Genomic DNA, 16,794 nt, shown 5'->3' on the forward strand with positions numbered 1-16,794 from the left:
TCCCCTGTTGTTTCAGTTCCACCCTTGGAACTACCCGCCACTGGTTTAACCAATGTACCTCTCTGGTTGTGTGACTTCGCATTACCTCGGTTAACAACTCTCTGTTGTGCCTTTGTCTCTGACTCAGACACAGCTTCAATCTGTCCTTGGTCGTTTACAATAGCAACATATGCAAGGTTAGCAAACTCCTTTGAATACCTCTTGGGTGGTACACCCTTCGTTGCTCTCTCAGACCTACGTATGAGGTTCTGATCCTCTGTGCTCACTGGTTCAACCTTTGGACTCTGTCGAGAACCAGTAGCAATCAGTGGTTCATCCTCCTCTTCTGAGGGTCTAGTCATTATGTGAGATTTCCTCTCAATGACTGTGACAACTGAGCTGTCTGAGCTATCGCTGTCATCATCAGTACTACTGAACTCAATAAGATCAAACTCATCATCATCATCATCATCTGAATCGTTTCCTGTGGGAAATGTCTGTACTATCCGCTCTTGCTTTGGAGCACTCTCTAGAAACTTTGTGAGAATCACCTGACCAGATTCAGACAAAATTACTCTGTAGAGACCTTTTTCATAACCCACAAAAATGCCTCTGGCATTCTTTACTCCACCTGGAGCTTCTGTTCTCACATGAGACCCGAAAACCTTAAAATAGGCAACAGAAGGTTTTCTATTGAACAGCTTCTCAAAAGGAGAACATCCCAACTCTGTTGAGACTTTTCTCAGCCACACATGAAGATAGGACGCTAGCGATTCGGCCCAATATTCATGTGGCAAATGTGAACTCAGCAATTGCGCATTCATTCCCTTTTGCAATTCTTTGTTCACTTTTACACAGACCCCCCTGTTCCACGCTTCTTGCGAAATTGCCACTTTGTGGTCTATCCCTTTTCCATCCAGGAACTTCTGAAACTTCTGTAACAGAAAAATTTGCTTCTCATCTGTGAAAAGACAATCAATGTTAGCATCATGCATACTTTTAACCTTGTCACAAAACTCCTGAAACTTTTCTAAAGTTTCTTGCGGTTTCTCCATCATATAAACCCAAGAATAATTAGTGAAACAATCCACACACAAAAGGTAAAATCGTGCACCGCCTCTAGATGGTTCTAGAGGACCAATCACATCAGCATACACCCGCTGGAATGCTCTGTCGACCTTCTTGGTCTTGGTCACCTTCCTGGTGCTCACACTGGTCACACCTGCGAGAGAGATTTCGTTAGAAACATCAGAATTACATTTCATGTAATCACTTTGATCAAAAGTCAACAAATACAGTCCATCTTTCTCTTTGGCAGTAAGAAACAGTTCTCCATCTTTGTAGATCTTGCAGCTTTTAGCATCATAGGACAGTTTCAGTCCTTTCTTTGCAATCTGCGACACGCTCAGCAGATTAAATCTCAGTTCTGGAACCAGGTAAACATTGCTTATAGTCAAGTTCAGACTCTCAAGATACACAGTCCCAATTCCAGTCGCTTCCAACTCCTGACCGTTGGCCTGTTTCACAGTGAAGCTTTGCTTCTTCAACGTCGAAAACAGTCCTCTGTGCGGGCACATATGAACCGTGGCGCCCGTGTCAATTATGAACGAGTTCCCAACATCTGGCGTGGTTCCTTTCGCCATCATAGCCTTTGCAGGTTTCACCTTGCACTTGGTACGGCTTTTGCCTGACGCCTGAGGCTTCGTAGAGCTGCTCTTTGCTCCTCTTGACTGGCGCGGCTTCTTACAGTTTCGCTGTAGATGCCCAGTCTGTCCACAATTGTAGCATCGGACAGCACTCAATGCTACTCCATGCTTCCCAGTAGCATCAGCAGTGGGGGAATTAGAACTCTGTTCTTCCCTCCCCCTGTCCTTTTCTTCCAGTGCAGCAAGTCTGTCGTGTTCATTCAGGACCACAGCACAAACTCTCTCCGCGGTCAGCTGCGCGGCCGGTAGGGAACCAAGCTGACTGGCAACAACCTTGTAGGTGCGGCTAAGGCTGTTTATCATCATGAAGCAAAACACTTCCTCCTGAAGACGGAAATTGCGTTCCACCATCTGTTGACGCAGAAACTTCATTTCTGTCAGGTGCGCTTGAACATCTCCATCAGGCGCAAGTCTCAGATTGGTCAATTTCTCAAAATACAGCAACGCTGAAGAACCAGCATCTCTCTGATGCGTTGTACGCAGCGTGTCCCATACCTCTTTCGCATTTTCTAAATGCTGAACTTGCACCAACTGATCATCTGAGACACACAGAATTATAGCAGTCCTGGCCCTTACATTCTGTGACTCCCAACCTCTGGTTGGTGCTGCAGGGATGGGGTTTTCAATTACATCAAAAAGCCTCTGATTCTGCAGCAGGGCCTTCATCTTTACAGACCAAGATGAATAATTGTCATTGGTTAAGGAAGGTGGGCAAGGCAAACCTCCCCCTTTCTTGGCATCCATCTTGAAGCCAAGCCTCTCTCACCTCCAAACAAGCTGCAAAATCCAACAGCTGTTTTTTTCTTTCTCACGCAGCAGACTGCAAATTGTTTACGCTCTTTGCACCTGGCAGCTAAACTCAGGCTGCTATTGAAAAGTCCCTTCCAAGAGCTCGTAAACCTTGTAGCCGAAACATTCTCTGGTTTTGTTTCGCTTTCCCAGGCTTACACTCAGAGTCCAGCCCCTTTGCCAGTAACTTTCCAGGACCGTTACCTAGCAACAATGCATTTCAATAAGACATCTTATCTACCACAAAAATTTGTGGAATGCAGGCTTCAGCCTTCAAGCTGCAGGCCTCTTCCTCCGGAGCTTTTGTTTTCTTTGAAACGCAGCTCCGTGAACCAGGGAATTAATCTTCCTGCGTTCACACTTTTAGCCCGAAATGCAGCATACCTTGAACTTTGTTGCTTGGAAAACACCTCTTCTTTCCACCAGCTGTCTGTGGAGCCTCTGGCTGCTTTCAGACGCTTGCCTTCTCCTTGGAGCAGAGGAGGACAATCCACCAGCCTCTCATGCAGAGGTCGATGGATCGAAACCTTCCTCTGCTACCACTGTTGGATTTCTGCCTGGGTCAGAGGAATGTGCCACAGCGTAGGCACCGGCAGATATTCCTGTCAACCTCCCCGCGTCTCCCAACCTCTGCTGATAAGCAGGCGAGGTCCGGCGATTCTTCTCAGATGTATGAGAGGAACACACCGTTCTTCCTCTCTCCCCTTTGGTGTCCCCAGGGAGGGGAAAGAAGCAGACAGAAAACTATTTACATCATTTATTTCTGCCTCTTACATCAGTACAGAGAATCATGTCTGCACTCAACAACAGCAAGAAGAAAAACTCCTCCCAAGTACATCCAGTACGGGTCATATGACACACACACACTGAGCTAACATCCGGTGCTCAGTACAGAATGGACTGCCCCTTTGTTCCCATGGCAACAGTCACAAACATCCTGTCTGGCTTTCCAGCCACAAGCAGCTGGCTGAGCTGCTAGAGCCTTTGCTTGCTGCAGCATTGGTGCTTTATGGTAACAATCCTACCCCAAAATAGCCATTGTCCAGAAGCACACAAACAGACAGAGCCACTTTTGTGGCCAGGTCTCTTGCTCACTTGTTCTTTCTCTTCCTTGCTGCTATGAACTGGGCCTGCAATATTATTTTACCCTGCATTAAATCCCAGGTTAGCTTACAGATTTTGATTATTTTTTGATTTGCCACAGTACAGAAACTGGTGTTTGGCTGGATAATTTCCTGTTTCAGCTACCCGTTCAGGAAAATAGGGCCTTGTGTGTTGGTAGAAAGGAGAGAAGGAGAAGCGAAAGGACAGGAGCTGTTTTAAGCCAAAAGGCAGGGGCAAAAAGTGTTATGCTTTCCAATGAGATAAATTCAGGCATAATCTGAGAACCGTCTGTTTTTATCTGTGAGATAGAGAACTTGCCAGTAGGCTCCTGCGTATACTGCAGAGGATGAAATGTGTACTGTCAACTCTGCTTGGCTGCTGTATTAGAAGTTGCTGCTCATATCAAGATGTGACTACGCAAAGAGTTGCTTTCGCAGGCTCTGTTTCTGTACCCAAGATCCAGAATGGAGTAGATAAGGAAGGAAGGAAGGAAGGAAGGAAGGAAGGAAGGAAGGAGAAGCAACTGCTTAGGGCCCTAATCCAGATCAGGACCATGGCATGTGGGGAGAGCAGGATCTGCCTATTCCCCTGCACATTTTTCTCCATGAAACCCCCACCTGCTTATTTGCCCCTAAAGATGCCATTTTCTGCAACAGGGGAAAATAGCACCTTGGAGGGTGGTGGGGGTTTTTCAGGGGATGCCTGAAGATGCCAGATTAAGGCCCCTCCAGTTTTTATCTCTCTTCCTTTTTGTTTGCTTTTTCTTTTAAAGAAGCTCAGGATAGAGGGTTCTGTGGTAAACATGTAGTCCAGCCTGGGTCACCATTTTTACTGTAGTGACCCAGTTCAGACATTTAATCTCCCAGTTCCCCAGTGCACTGTGGGCTCCTCCCCCCCTGCATTGTATGTGAATTGCTTCCCCTTCTCCATGGTTTACCATAACAGTAGTTATGCCAGAATTGAGCAAGCTGTAATTAGCATTAAGCAGAAATAGCTTTGAAATCATGCTTAGATAGGTTTATAGACCATAATTTTGAGCAATCCTCGTTCGTTTTGACCTTAATTGGTCCTGAACGAGAGGCATAATAGTTGTGTTTGCATGCAATGCTAACCTATGGTTTAGTGCAAGCATCCCCAAACTCAGCCCTCCAGATGTTTTGGGACTACAGCTCCCATCATCCCTAGCTAGCAGGACCAGTGGTCAGGGATGATGGGAATTGTAGTCCCAAAACATCTGGCGGGCCGAGTTTGGGGGTGCCTGGTTTAGTGCTACATGGGCAAGTTGCAGCAACCACTGGGCTCATGCATTCCCCCTTCTCCCATCATTGTCACAAGAAAAAGATAAGCAGCTTTGAGTTTTGATTACCTGCTGTTTAGTGGTCTGAACCATAGAATGTGCTTAAATTTTACTAAGGTTTGTTGGAAAAAGCCAACTTCATAGCAGTTCATTAGCCACTGTTGTCTGAGTTTGGACATCAAGATAAGCTGCAGTTCATCTAAAACAGAAGTGAAGTATAAATAAACGAGCATCCAATAGTTACAGCTAGCTGACCAGGTCTCTTGACTGGCCCTCCAGAAAGTTATTTGTTGGTAACATTTCTCTGTATTTGTGTTACCTGGTTCAAAACAGCCCCTAGCAATATATTATGATAACTGTAGTTCATATTCTTGTCCCTTTCCTTTACGTTTTCTAAATATACTAGAGATTCGCTGTGACATATACTATTGTCTCCTGCAGGATGATCAGCTGAAATCACATGAAAGTAAACTGAAGCAAATCTCCTCTGAACTAGCTGAGCATCGTTCCTACCCACCAGATAAGAAACTTAAAGGCAAGGAAGTGGAGGACTACAAACTGAAAGATCATTATCTGGAATTTGAGGTATGTGCGGGTCAGTCATGACAGAGCACCGTTACAAAGATAGCCACTGCAGAAACAGTGGAAATTATCCTGTTTCATAGGATAATTAATAGTGGGTTGGCATTTAAATAACTGTTTCAAAGCAAAATTGCAGAATGTCATGTCGTGTGGGCAGTATCCAGATAAAAACGTTAGTAGTTCAAAGTATCTGGATGTATGTGGAATCCAGCAAAAGGGAGAACCATAAATGCTAAATAGAAAAGTAAACTTGAAGGGAGAAGTAGCTTTGTGAGCTGAGTCCTCTTCCTCTGCCTGCTGGCTTAAAGGCTGTAAGGGCAGGTACATATTCAGAAGAGAAACTCTTTCGGTGCAGAGTCCTCAGCTGACCTAGAAGGATCAGTTGAGGATTGGGGGTTGTTGCTTGTGTTGTTTGTTGTGCATGTGGGTGAGAGTGGGGTGGTCACACCGACCACTGCCGCACAACTTCTTTAGGGTTAGCTGAGGGTGAATGCATTCTTTGAGCCAAGAAAAAATCCACATCTGTTGCAAAGCATTCTGGGGCATGTTCTGGGTCTTGTTGATCGCCTCGTGTCAACTGAGGGTGCGCTGTCAAGCATTGACTGCCGCTGTTGGTTGCGTAAGAAGATAAACAGATGAGCGAGCTGTCTTTCAGGAAAGCTTCTCTGCCTTCAGTGCTTTTCTAATTGAAAGACCTTTATAAGTTTCCCAAGAGCCCTGTAGATTGGGGTGGGGGGTCGGGGGAGGCGAGAAAGATGCCACAACTTTTTGACTGACAGCAGCACAGGCAGAAAAACACCAGGACTTTAGAATTACTGTATGATGACCCAGCATCTGTAGCCCCGTTTCCTCTTATTACAGCTCTCTGGCGTATGCATTATCTGATGAAAAATGAATCAGCCCAGAGCACTATCAGCATTCATCTCACAAGTTCCCTTATTTGTGAGTGACATGCTTTAGCTATTTAATTTATTTGTCTCCTCGCTGCTGGTGGAAGTATAGATACCAAGTGTATGGCTGTCTTTCTTCATTTAATTTTAAAGTGGATTTTTCTTGCGATCTTTTTCTGCATGAATCTATCTCTTCAAAAGCTCTTTGGAAAGGCCATTCATAGCCATCTTTTTCTCTCTCTCTCTCGCCTCCCCTTTCATAAAGGCCTTGAAGTCCTCTTGCATTTGAATAATAATGATTACCTGAATTTTGTTTTTTGAATTAAGAGTGTGTGCATTTCCCCCATCATTGTGGCATGCAAATAACTTGACAATCGGTTTTTCTCCCCTTTGAAAACCGTGTGGGCAACTGGTGGAACTTCATCAACATTTGCACTGATTCATTGGAGACGGGTCAGAAGACGGCATTGTTAAATAAAATTATTCTGGAAGGCCAGAGTGTGCATTTTGCAACTCTTAAAAGCCTTTTTCTGAATCCCAGCTAATCACTAGTTATTTGAGTTAATCACAGAGCCATTGTATGAGGCTGCAGATAGAACTGCCCTACAACAGAGGGCTGCGTGCTGTTCTAGACAGTGAATAAATTCAGCAGTTTACTCCTTGCAGAAATACATAGGGTCTCCTGCAGCTCAGTATTTTGGGCCTGGTGTGCTTAGTAGATTTGTACCTGGAACAGAATGTGCTTGAAATGCCACAGTCCTCCCAGCTGAGGGGCAGCAAGGGTCTGTACCTTAAAAATTAATTCAGAGCGAGGCCATAGCTCATTGATATGCAATGCACAGAGAAGAGCCAAAGGTCTGTCCTTGGCTTCTCTAGGAATGCCATTTTGACATGATACCGAATGCCTAAAAATCTGAACAGAAAGGCAAGAACCAGCTATGTGCTTAAGGTTTTGTTGAAATCTTTAGCAGTCAAGCATCCACCCACCCACCTGTGTGAAAGCCTCTCTTTTGACATACAGATAAAGATATTTACTGCTCAGAAATGGGCAGAAAACAATAAATGGCTCCTGTGTTTTCAGACTTCCTAGCCTATAGCAGTAAAAAGTATCCAAGTCCTGTTGCACCTTAAAAACAAAGTATGCTGAATTACATCTTTCTCCAGCCTTGGGTCTCCATAAGTTGTTGGACTAGATCTTCTATCACCCTGGACCATTGGCCATGTTGACTGGCCAAATTTGCTCATTTCATTTCCCCACTTTTTGAGACTTGTTGGCTAGTTCATCATCGGGGAAACTTTCCAGGTTGATAGTAATTACCATAATCTAATGCCCTAAAGCCCTTGGAAGTATTAGTCCAATTATTCTGTAGGACAGAAATGTTCAACAATTGAACACGTATAAACGTACAGGTTCTCATTGGCTCCTGGGGATCTAATTGTGTCAATGTTCACTGTAAATATGCAGATCCAAAATGAAGGGGAGGCCTGTCTGATTCATAGAGAAGGGCCTTATCTACTTCATCAAAGAGTCTTGCTGTACCTAAAATTACAGTGCTTGTGACTGAGCTGGTATATTTTCCATATTAATATTATGGACTGATTGTGAAGACTAGTAACTGGAACAATAGTTACATGCACACCCAGACGTTTTACACGTCTTACGAGCTCCCTGTTTGTTTTCTTAAAAAATTTTCTGGTATATTGCCCAAGAAGACATATTCTAACTTCTGTATGTTTTTCCCATCCACCACCAGATAGACATTCCATCATAGAGGGGGCAGACATTTATTCCACTTGTGCTCCTGCTCTCCTCCCCCCATATACCCCCATGCCCCTCAAAATTGGTTTGTGTCAGGAAAATCCACAAAACAACATGTGAGGGGAGGAGAGAGGGGGATCATTTAGTAAGGCAAGCTGAAATATTTGTGCTGACAGAGGAAGCAGAAGAGTATGATGTTGAATTCCTACCATAGAAGAAGACCTTCCTCCCTTAAACCACATGTAGCTGTTGATCTACCCAAATTAGGTTGGAATGATGGAGAAAGTGTTGGAGTGATCACAGCTGTAAATCTGTTCCCTAGAACCTGTTACCGATCCACCTCTTCCAGATGTTCCACACACCCCAAGTGAGGCCTGTCTGCAGTATGGGAACCACTGCTTTAGGCAAAATCCAGTGGTAACTTAGGGATGTGTGGGACATCTCCACCTCCCCTCTCCCAAAATGTTGATAATCTTGGTGAGACTCTTTAGATTTTCCTCAAATTTCCTCAAATGTTTTGCCTGAGAAGGAACCACCATCCCGCCCCCCCCCAATTTCACTACAGGGGAAATTTCTGTGGCATCTCAGTTTTCTTGCTACCCATAAGGCAATTTGCTATAGTTATGCTGTGCACTTGCTGTGCAGGTGAGTAGGTCCTCTCGCCTGGGAAGAAATCACCTTTGCTTGACTTCCTTCATATATCACTGAAGTTACGCTGTAGATTGAGTCTTTCTTTTTCTCACCTTTTTTCTTTTTCAGAAAACTCGGTACGAAACCTACGTGTCTCTTCTCACAGAGGGAGCCGGCAAGGAGTTGCTGAGCACCAATGAGAATGATGGCCCGGGACTGAAGAAATGCCACTCAAGCCCCTCATTAAATCAGGAGTCCCCTCTTAGTGCCAAGGTGAAGCGTAACATCTCCGAGAGGAAAGACTATAGACCCGAAACACCGAGCATCAAGCAGAAGGTTACTTAGGGCAACTGAGGCAGGCTGGAGGAACAACATTATCACTCGCTCTTTGATAACCTGTCCTTTGCAAAAACAAAACAAACAAAAATTAACACATCTGCCTGAATGGGGTGTTAGTGACATTTTCAGTTGTAAATTTTTGTTGTTTCTGTACAGGTTGTTGGAGATGTTTTGGCTTCTGACTTGCATTTGCCTAGTTCATTTATCATAAAGCAATTGATCCAGTCCTTTTAAAAAGAGAGAGAGAGAGAGAAGGAAAATAAGGTACAGCAAGGGAGAGATTTGATGATGTATTCATCTCTCTCATCTTTTTATCTTACTTTGTTGGCTTGTAATTTTCATATCTCAAGTCTTCTGCTGCTTTCCTGCAGTAGGGCAAGTAACTGGACAAACCGAAGCTTACTGAGTCGTTTAGCTTTGTGAACGGATTCTTGCATTTCCCAAGGTGGCACAATAGTAGTCTCACTATTAAAAGAGACTAGGTGAAACTGCACATCCTTGGAGAAATCAAGTTTCCAAGTGCTGCAGAGCTCTGTAACTAACATGTGGTGGGAGCCATGTCAATTGCTAGACTGTGAAAAAAACCCAGTTGTGATCTCTGAGCCCCACACGCTGTAAGGGGCTGAAAAGCGAAGGCTGGATGCAAAGGGGAAAAAATGGAGTTAACAAAGCTAGCATACTAGATTTAGACACCAAGGAAGGCTTTTGGTGATCTGAAATGGCTCCAACCAAAACTGGGTTATTTTTCCATTTCATTGAATTGAAGGTCTTATCCATGGACCTCTCTGTTTTATCAGCAAGTTGTGCTACCTGTACAGTTTTCAGCAGTATCCTAGTCATACAATTGCTGTACAGACAGCTGTAATGTGTATTTATTTTCCATTGGCATTATGATCCTCCTCCAGAAGTATGTTCAGGCACTTTATAGTCTAAAAGACTGCAGCTGAGAATTTCTCTCTGAATGCTGGAATGTCTGAAGGGACAGCATGTTACTCAGTTCCCTTCTGTAACTAAAAGTCACAGAGACCTAGAGATACGGTGTTTGGAATGACAGCTAGATTCTTTCTTCCTACAAATGAAAAACTGGCTCCATTCCAGCCACCCTGTGCCAGCCAGCAGATCCCTCCAGCTAAAATATCACCCACCATACATAATGCCCTCCACATTCTGTTTCCTTTCATCGCAAAGAGAACATGGGCTAAGAATAAAAATGATAGATTTTCCCGTTGGCTCCCAGAACAGGCAGCTCAAAGTTAAGGACACACATTGCTCCCATATGTGATGGATGAGGAACCTGCGGCTGTTCAGCTGTCGTTGGACTGCAACTGGCATAATCTCTGGCCATTGGCTATGCTGACTGAGCCTGATGGGAATTCAGCAAAGTGTCCATGGGTTCCCCATCCCTGCTGTTGATCTGGGGGTAGTGTGTGTGTATGTGTTTCTGTCTGTCACAGACAGGGTAAAGGATGAGCTTCCACTTTCCCCTGAAGCCATCTGCCTCAGAGATGAGGAAGAAGGACTATAGTGACATGCTGCACTAAATCAAAAGCCGCCATTTGCCAGGACACAGGCTAGGTGCAACTAGAAGTGTTGCTCTATCCCTCAGTCTCTGTGGCGAAAGGCACATGTTCCTGGCATTGGCGGTCAGAGGGGCAACTAGTTGAGATTAATCCAAGAAGTGGGACAGGAATCCATTGCCACCTGCACCTTCCTAGGGAGACGCAACCTGTAGCTGAGAATTGTCAGTCCTGTTACATTGTGAAGGGCGAAACTGGCCATTAATGTAGACCGGCTGATAGTTACTGTGAGAATGAATGAGCCCAGAAGTGTGGCATTTGTGAGGCGGTGGCTCGCAAGTTCTTCTGATGTAGCTCATTTTTCACCAGTGGTTCAGAAAAGTCAGCAAGCTGTCCAGTTATAATGAGAAGAGAGAGACAGCAATAAAGTGACAGAACCGATTAGCATTGTCTGAGAAGGAAGAGGTGACCTTGGCTTCACTGCTGTGTGTATCGTCTCTGGTGGAGTGCAGGCAAAAAGTGAAGATGACTTTAAAAAGATGGGGGGGGGGAGGAAACGCCCACTGTTTTGAAAGCTGGGGAAGCAGGTAGAGGTGAGGGAAAAAGAGAGATTGCAGTTACCAACATGTGCAAAGCCATGATATTGCATTGTGATTCTCTCTGGCGTTTTCCATAGATGGAACAAATTGAATTATTCAGGAGCCTTCTGTGTTGCTTGGCTGTTGGCCTCTATGGCTGTTTGCGGAGTGTTACTGAGTGGTGTTTGCAAACTCTAGAATAGCAGTTTTTCTTGGAATGGCTGTGACGTAGGTTCTGACATGGTGTTCATCCTAAAGCTTGGAGTAGGAATTATCAGGTGGTGGGTGGTATTCATGTTGCTTCCACTGAAGATGCAGAGTCACGGGGTGGTCAATATGCCTTTGCACAGTTAAACCACTGTAGTCTGATGATCAAAGGAGAGGTAGTGACTCTTTATACCCTTCCCTTGGAGGTTAATGAGCTTCGCATCAGCTAAGATTTGGGAAGGGAGGATACATATTTCAGTCATGCAACAACTGGGTGACCCAGTTATGACTCTTTTGAAGGAGAGATGACTCTGTGTGTGTGTGTGAGAGAGAGAGAGAGAGAGAGAGAGAGAGAGAGAGTGCACAGAGGAGCTGATCCAGTATAATGCCCATATTTGTGTTGGCTACAGTATGCTTTAGGGTGCCCAGATGCAAAGGAGAGCTGGGCTCTTGTATATTTCTAACAGCTTTGTAGGAGTTTCAGGCTGAGAAAAGCTGATCCTTCTGAGTCTACCTCTTCGGCAACTGTTTAAAGGCACACAAGCACTATCTTCTTTTGCATTTCCCCCTATATACACCCACCCCTTGACAATCTGCACTGTGGGGCAGAGAGCTTTTCTCTTGGCCAGATAGCACTGTCTTGGGGGGTCTCATCTGAGAGGTGGGTGATGCAGACATTGTTGGAGGCTTAGGGTTGTACTCACTGTAATGCCTACTCAGAATAGACCCAGTGAAATTAATAGACACAACTAATTTTGGGCCATTAATTGCAGCAGGTCTGTTTAGAGTGAAGCTTAGTTGAATGCAACCCTTAGTACTTGGTACCACTTCCTAGGTGCAAGTTGGCAGTGTCTTTTAGAGCAGTGGGTAGCTTTGTATTCTGGGGGACAGGAGTACTTGTTTTGTTTGCCTGACAGTGGTCCTTGGGCTGGAACTGCCTTTTGTGCAAACCTGATCCCTTCACTGATGGTTCTATGAGTCTAAGGATGGTTTGAGTTTGAGCATGGCTTCCAAAGAGAATGAAAGAACATTAAATTATAGAAGATCTCCCTCTCGCTCGCTCTCTCTACCTCTCTCTCTCCCTCTCTACACACACACACACACACACACACACACACACACACTTTGAGTATTATTTTCTTTCCTGAATGAATGAATCTGTGGCCATCTTTGCTTTAGAAAATTGGCAGGGAGAGGAGAGCGGAAAACAGTAAAAGAGCTGAGTACTGGTAGTTCAGGGAAAGGAAGGAAGGAAGGAAGGAAGGGTACCTGGGGAGATCTGTATCCTCAAAGGAAGGTTCCCCAGTGAAACATTCACCTTGCTCTTTTGCCCGTGGATAAAACATAGCTACTGCTGACATGCCATCCTCTTTCCCCCCCACTTCCTGTTGTTGAGAAGCTAAGGATGCAAACTGAGCCCGTTGTACACCGTGTTCCTGTGTGGTAGCTTTAAAAGGCTGGGTAACCGCAGTGAAACCTTCTGCTGATCATTTTGCAGTACTACAGGGCACCAAAATAGCCCCCAAGATGGCAGTTTTAAGTTGCACAATTGAAAGCTGGAGTGTGCTTCACACGTGCTCTCGTTCGCAATGTGTACCATAATGAATGCCGAAGCCTCATTGTGAACGTTGGCGGAGCAAATAAATTGAAATGTTGCGTTTTATATCTGTTCTTTTTTATTTATTTTAAGAACCGTAGGGGAATTCTAATTATTTATTACTAGCAAAATGTCCGTCATGATGACAGAGCGTATGTGTTGAGGGAGTGCTTGTAAATTGCAAGGACAACCCCCACCTCACCCACCATTCCCACCCTGCGCCTCTCAGATAGCATCTCTGTTAGGCCTGAGAAGGTTTTGCTTTCAGTGCAGCATTGTTCCCAAGAGTAGCTCTCTGCTTTTTCTCAAAGCACTACATTTATTTTTCCTGTATATTTGCTTCACGGGAGAAAACTGAAAAATGCACTTGAGGAAGCTAAGCTTTTTCCCCTCCCCTGGTGACACGGGGACTCCAGCCGTTTGGGGCTCTGTTTCTTGGTCACGCTAGAATGCGACTGAACTGTGGGTTGTGGCTTTTATATACATTCAGATACTTATTTTATATGCACTTGAGAAGCAAGCTATAGTTGTTCTGATCTAGCATTTCCATAGTGGTGATAGGGACATACATACTCAGACAAAGGTGAACGTTGATACAAAAGTACATCCCTACCTGGAATTAAAAGCCATGTGCTTGACCTTAACTGGGGCCGGTTATTCCTTGAAATTATGCCTTGTTATTCTTTTAATCACTTCTCTTTCTTCTTCTCACCCCTCTTGGCCTTAACTTTCACCCCTGGATCTGTTCTTTGTGCAACAGCTCCACATTCCACAACACAACACGGCAGAGTAGTTTCTACATCCATGTGTATGTTAACTTGGCTTGTACAGTATATTTATAAATACTCTGTTGGTTGTACAGTATATTTATAAATACTCGGTTGGTTGGTTGGTTGGTTGCTTGCTTGCTTTTAAAATTGAAAATCCACATGGTCCACAGTGTAGTAGCAATCTGGGTTTTCAAATGGAAATAGGATTGCAAGCAGCGCTTAACCTTCTATACAAGAATTGACCTTTAATGGAGGGTGGCCGACTAGGCTCAATGGGGCGCTGCTCCACCCATGTTGGTTTCTCCTCAGCCAGTTCCCACTGGCCTACCTTCTTACTTAAAACCAGTCCAGGGAGAGGCACTGGCTGTCAGCTTCTTCGCCCTTTGTCTCAGTGTTGCCCTTGCAGAACTCAGCGGGGAGGAGAATTGGAATAAAAGTAGAATTAGTTGGCTCTGCCTCTCATTGGCACTGGTTCTGTCTACTGTTTGGGCTCCCTGCATTCCACCCCACCACCTTCGATGGGCACCAGCCAGAACTGATGATGAGGTTATGATGAGATGGCCAAAACAGATTTGCAAAGTGTTGCTTTGTCTGCTCACCTACCGCAAGTAAGGATTGTCTCCAGGGAAACCATTCAGGATAGCTTTAGAAAATTCATTTACACAAATGACTAGTGTGGGTATGTGTGGGCAGATAGGCTTATAGAACTTTGGGTGTTAGTAGTTTCTGTGGTCTAACTTGCAAAGCTGGCCCAAATGCATCTTCAGCCGATGGGTTTTTGCCTAATCAGGTTGCTCTCACACAAACTGAAATGGTTGGAAAGTATTCCAAATGCTGATTGCTCCCCATCATGTGCACATGCGCAGAGCTCTCTAAGTCAGTATTTCAATTTTCCTCTGAGGAGTCTATAAGTAAACTAAGTTCTGCTAAGCTGAGATCTTGCATCTGTTCCTGTTTTATTGCAATTAGATGCTAAGTAAAAATTATCTTTGAGAAAGAAAGAAAGAAAGAAAGAAAGAAAGAAAGAAAGAAAGAAAGAAAGCTCTTCGTTCATTTAAAAAAGACGTTTTACAGCCTAGCCATTGTTCAAGGAGTCATTTATATTCTCCTTTAATTGTGAATATGACATTCCTGAGCTCAGGAAGCTTCTGGCAGACAGTTTGTATGGCATATGTGCTTGCTTTTAACATCTTGCAGTCATATCTTGCAGCTTCTACAACTTGGCACCTTCCCTGTGCCAAATTTGTGATCCGTTCCCAGGATCACTCCAAATGGTGGGTTAAATCAACTTAATTTTCCGATTTGCAGTGTGCCCTAGGTACCATTGTCTGCAAAGAGGTAATGCGCTTACGTTTCTCAGCAGACAGACTTGTCTGAAAATCGGTGATTGATTTAAATTCCTCTTTCAGACTGTCAAGACTGCTTTAACTGGTACACGGCAGAACAAAACTGTCTTTTCATCAGGCACTGTGCTAGAGTTTACTAGGTTGCCAGACATGGCTGCAAGTTTCGGAAGAGATCGGGGCCTTTATGTGAATATTTTTAAGCAAGCTTCCATCTCTAAGCCTCAGCTCCCCATCTGCAATAGGCAGAAGATAGCACTGGGCTGCCAGATAGGGTTGTTTCAAGGCTTGCTTTGATAATTTATGTTCAGTGCTTTGAACACTCTGGAAATGTTCAAGTGCTAAGAATGATTCTATCCCAAATTTCTGGATTTCATTTTGAATTGGGGCAGAATGAAAAGATGCGGATGGGAGGAGCGTAGTGGGTCAGTACCGTGTCTGGGCTATTGCCAAGGAAAACAGGCAAGATCATGAGGCAAAACATGAACCTTTGCTAAATAATGGGTCTTGTATTCTTGATGAAAAGGCCTGCAAAATATTTTGGACAGCTGGCTAGTGTCTCCTCAAAATAAAAAAACAACAATTCTTTATAGAGGCATATCGTAGCACTTAGGATGTCATACTGCATGTGAATTTTGCCTTGAGAACTTGAATCGACTGGCAAATTTAGAACTTAAGTTTCACCTTGTACTAGTAACGTGTGCCATGCCTTTTAAGTGACTGTGTGTTGTATGACAGGTAGCTGTTGTGGCAGAATGCAATAGGTCTCCTATTGTATAATGAGCTTATTGTTTCTGGGTGCTTTGTTTTAGTCATCATTTCCTATCTCTACCCCCCCCCCCCCAAAAAAAAAAAATCAGCTGTGAATGGATGTAAACTACAGCAAGCAGTTGCCTCTTTTTCAGATGTGGCTTTAGGAAGGAATCGGCCAGATGCATTAGCTATTTTGTTCAATTTACATAAGGATTACTGGATAGTAATTCCAGAAATGTTCCCTTTAGTTCAAGCCTTCTCTGACTTCTGTGTTCATAGCAGAGATGGCATTTAAACCGCACGTCCTTCCCACTTGTTGAGACTTACGTTTAAAGTTTTTCTGTGTTTAGAATAGCGGTTTGTCTGAAGCAACTGAAACCACCTTTGCTCAATACATAGCTGCAGTGAGCTTTCCATCCTCCCTTACGCAGAGGTATGTGAGATTCAAAAGCTTACATATTCATGTGACATTAGAAGTTAGTCCAGTCGGGACCCACTTTATTTCTTTGTTACCTCTTGAAGAAATGGTGTAGCTGACTTGACATTTGCAGTGACTCTGAGGATGAGGTTTTATTTTATTATTTCTAACAGGAAAATGCCAACTCAAGGAGATCTTTCTGTACCATTGTTTTGTGGTTATTCATTTGATTTCTTGGTGGAGACATTTCCCTGTCAAAGCTGATTGTAAATGGTTAGTGGGAGTTTAAAGTAGTACTGCTGCATAATGTGTCGGCATATGAATCAATCGGTTGTGCATAGCAGTACTGAAATGTGCTCATGGGATCAGAAATACCATTAACAGGGACTTCATGGCTTGCTTCTGTTTCAGTAAAACACCCTTAACACTTGCTGAGTTCCTCCACTGAAATTATACACAAGGGCTGGGCTGGACCCTGCTCTAGGTCTTGAAAGCCCATGTCCTGAGCAGTGAAGCTTTCACCATAGCAACACCGA

The 16,794-nt window shown here is 44.1% G+C and overlaps 1 protein-coding gene across 6 annotated transcripts in view; it reads left to right on the forward strand.

Annotated features, from left to right (window-relative positions):
- PSD3 (pleckstrin and Sec7 domain containing 3) overlaps positions 1-15,924 on the forward strand; it is a 158,915-nt gene extending 142,991 nt beyond the window's left edge. For all 6 annotated transcript variants that reach the window (XM_080986705.1, XM_080986706.1, XM_080986709.1 and 3 more), the window contains 2 exons: positions 5,317-5,460; positions 8,866-15,924. In XM_080986705.1, the coding sequence (XP_080842831.1) occupies positions 5,317-5,460; positions 8,866-9,081 (360 nt within the window). In that variant the 3' untranslated portion in view covers positions 9,082-15,924. The remainder of the gene's footprint in view (positions 1-5,316; positions 5,461-8,865) is intronic.
- The last annotated feature ends 870 nt before the right edge of the window (positions 15,925-16,794 follow it).

This window comes from Podarcis pityusensis (genome assembly GCF_964106645.2).
Source record: "Podarcis pityusensis genome assembly, chromosome: 17".
Classification (NCBI taxonomy): domain Eukaryota; kingdom Metazoa; phylum Chordata; class Lepidosauria; order Squamata; family Lacertidae; genus Podarcis; species Podarcis pityusensis.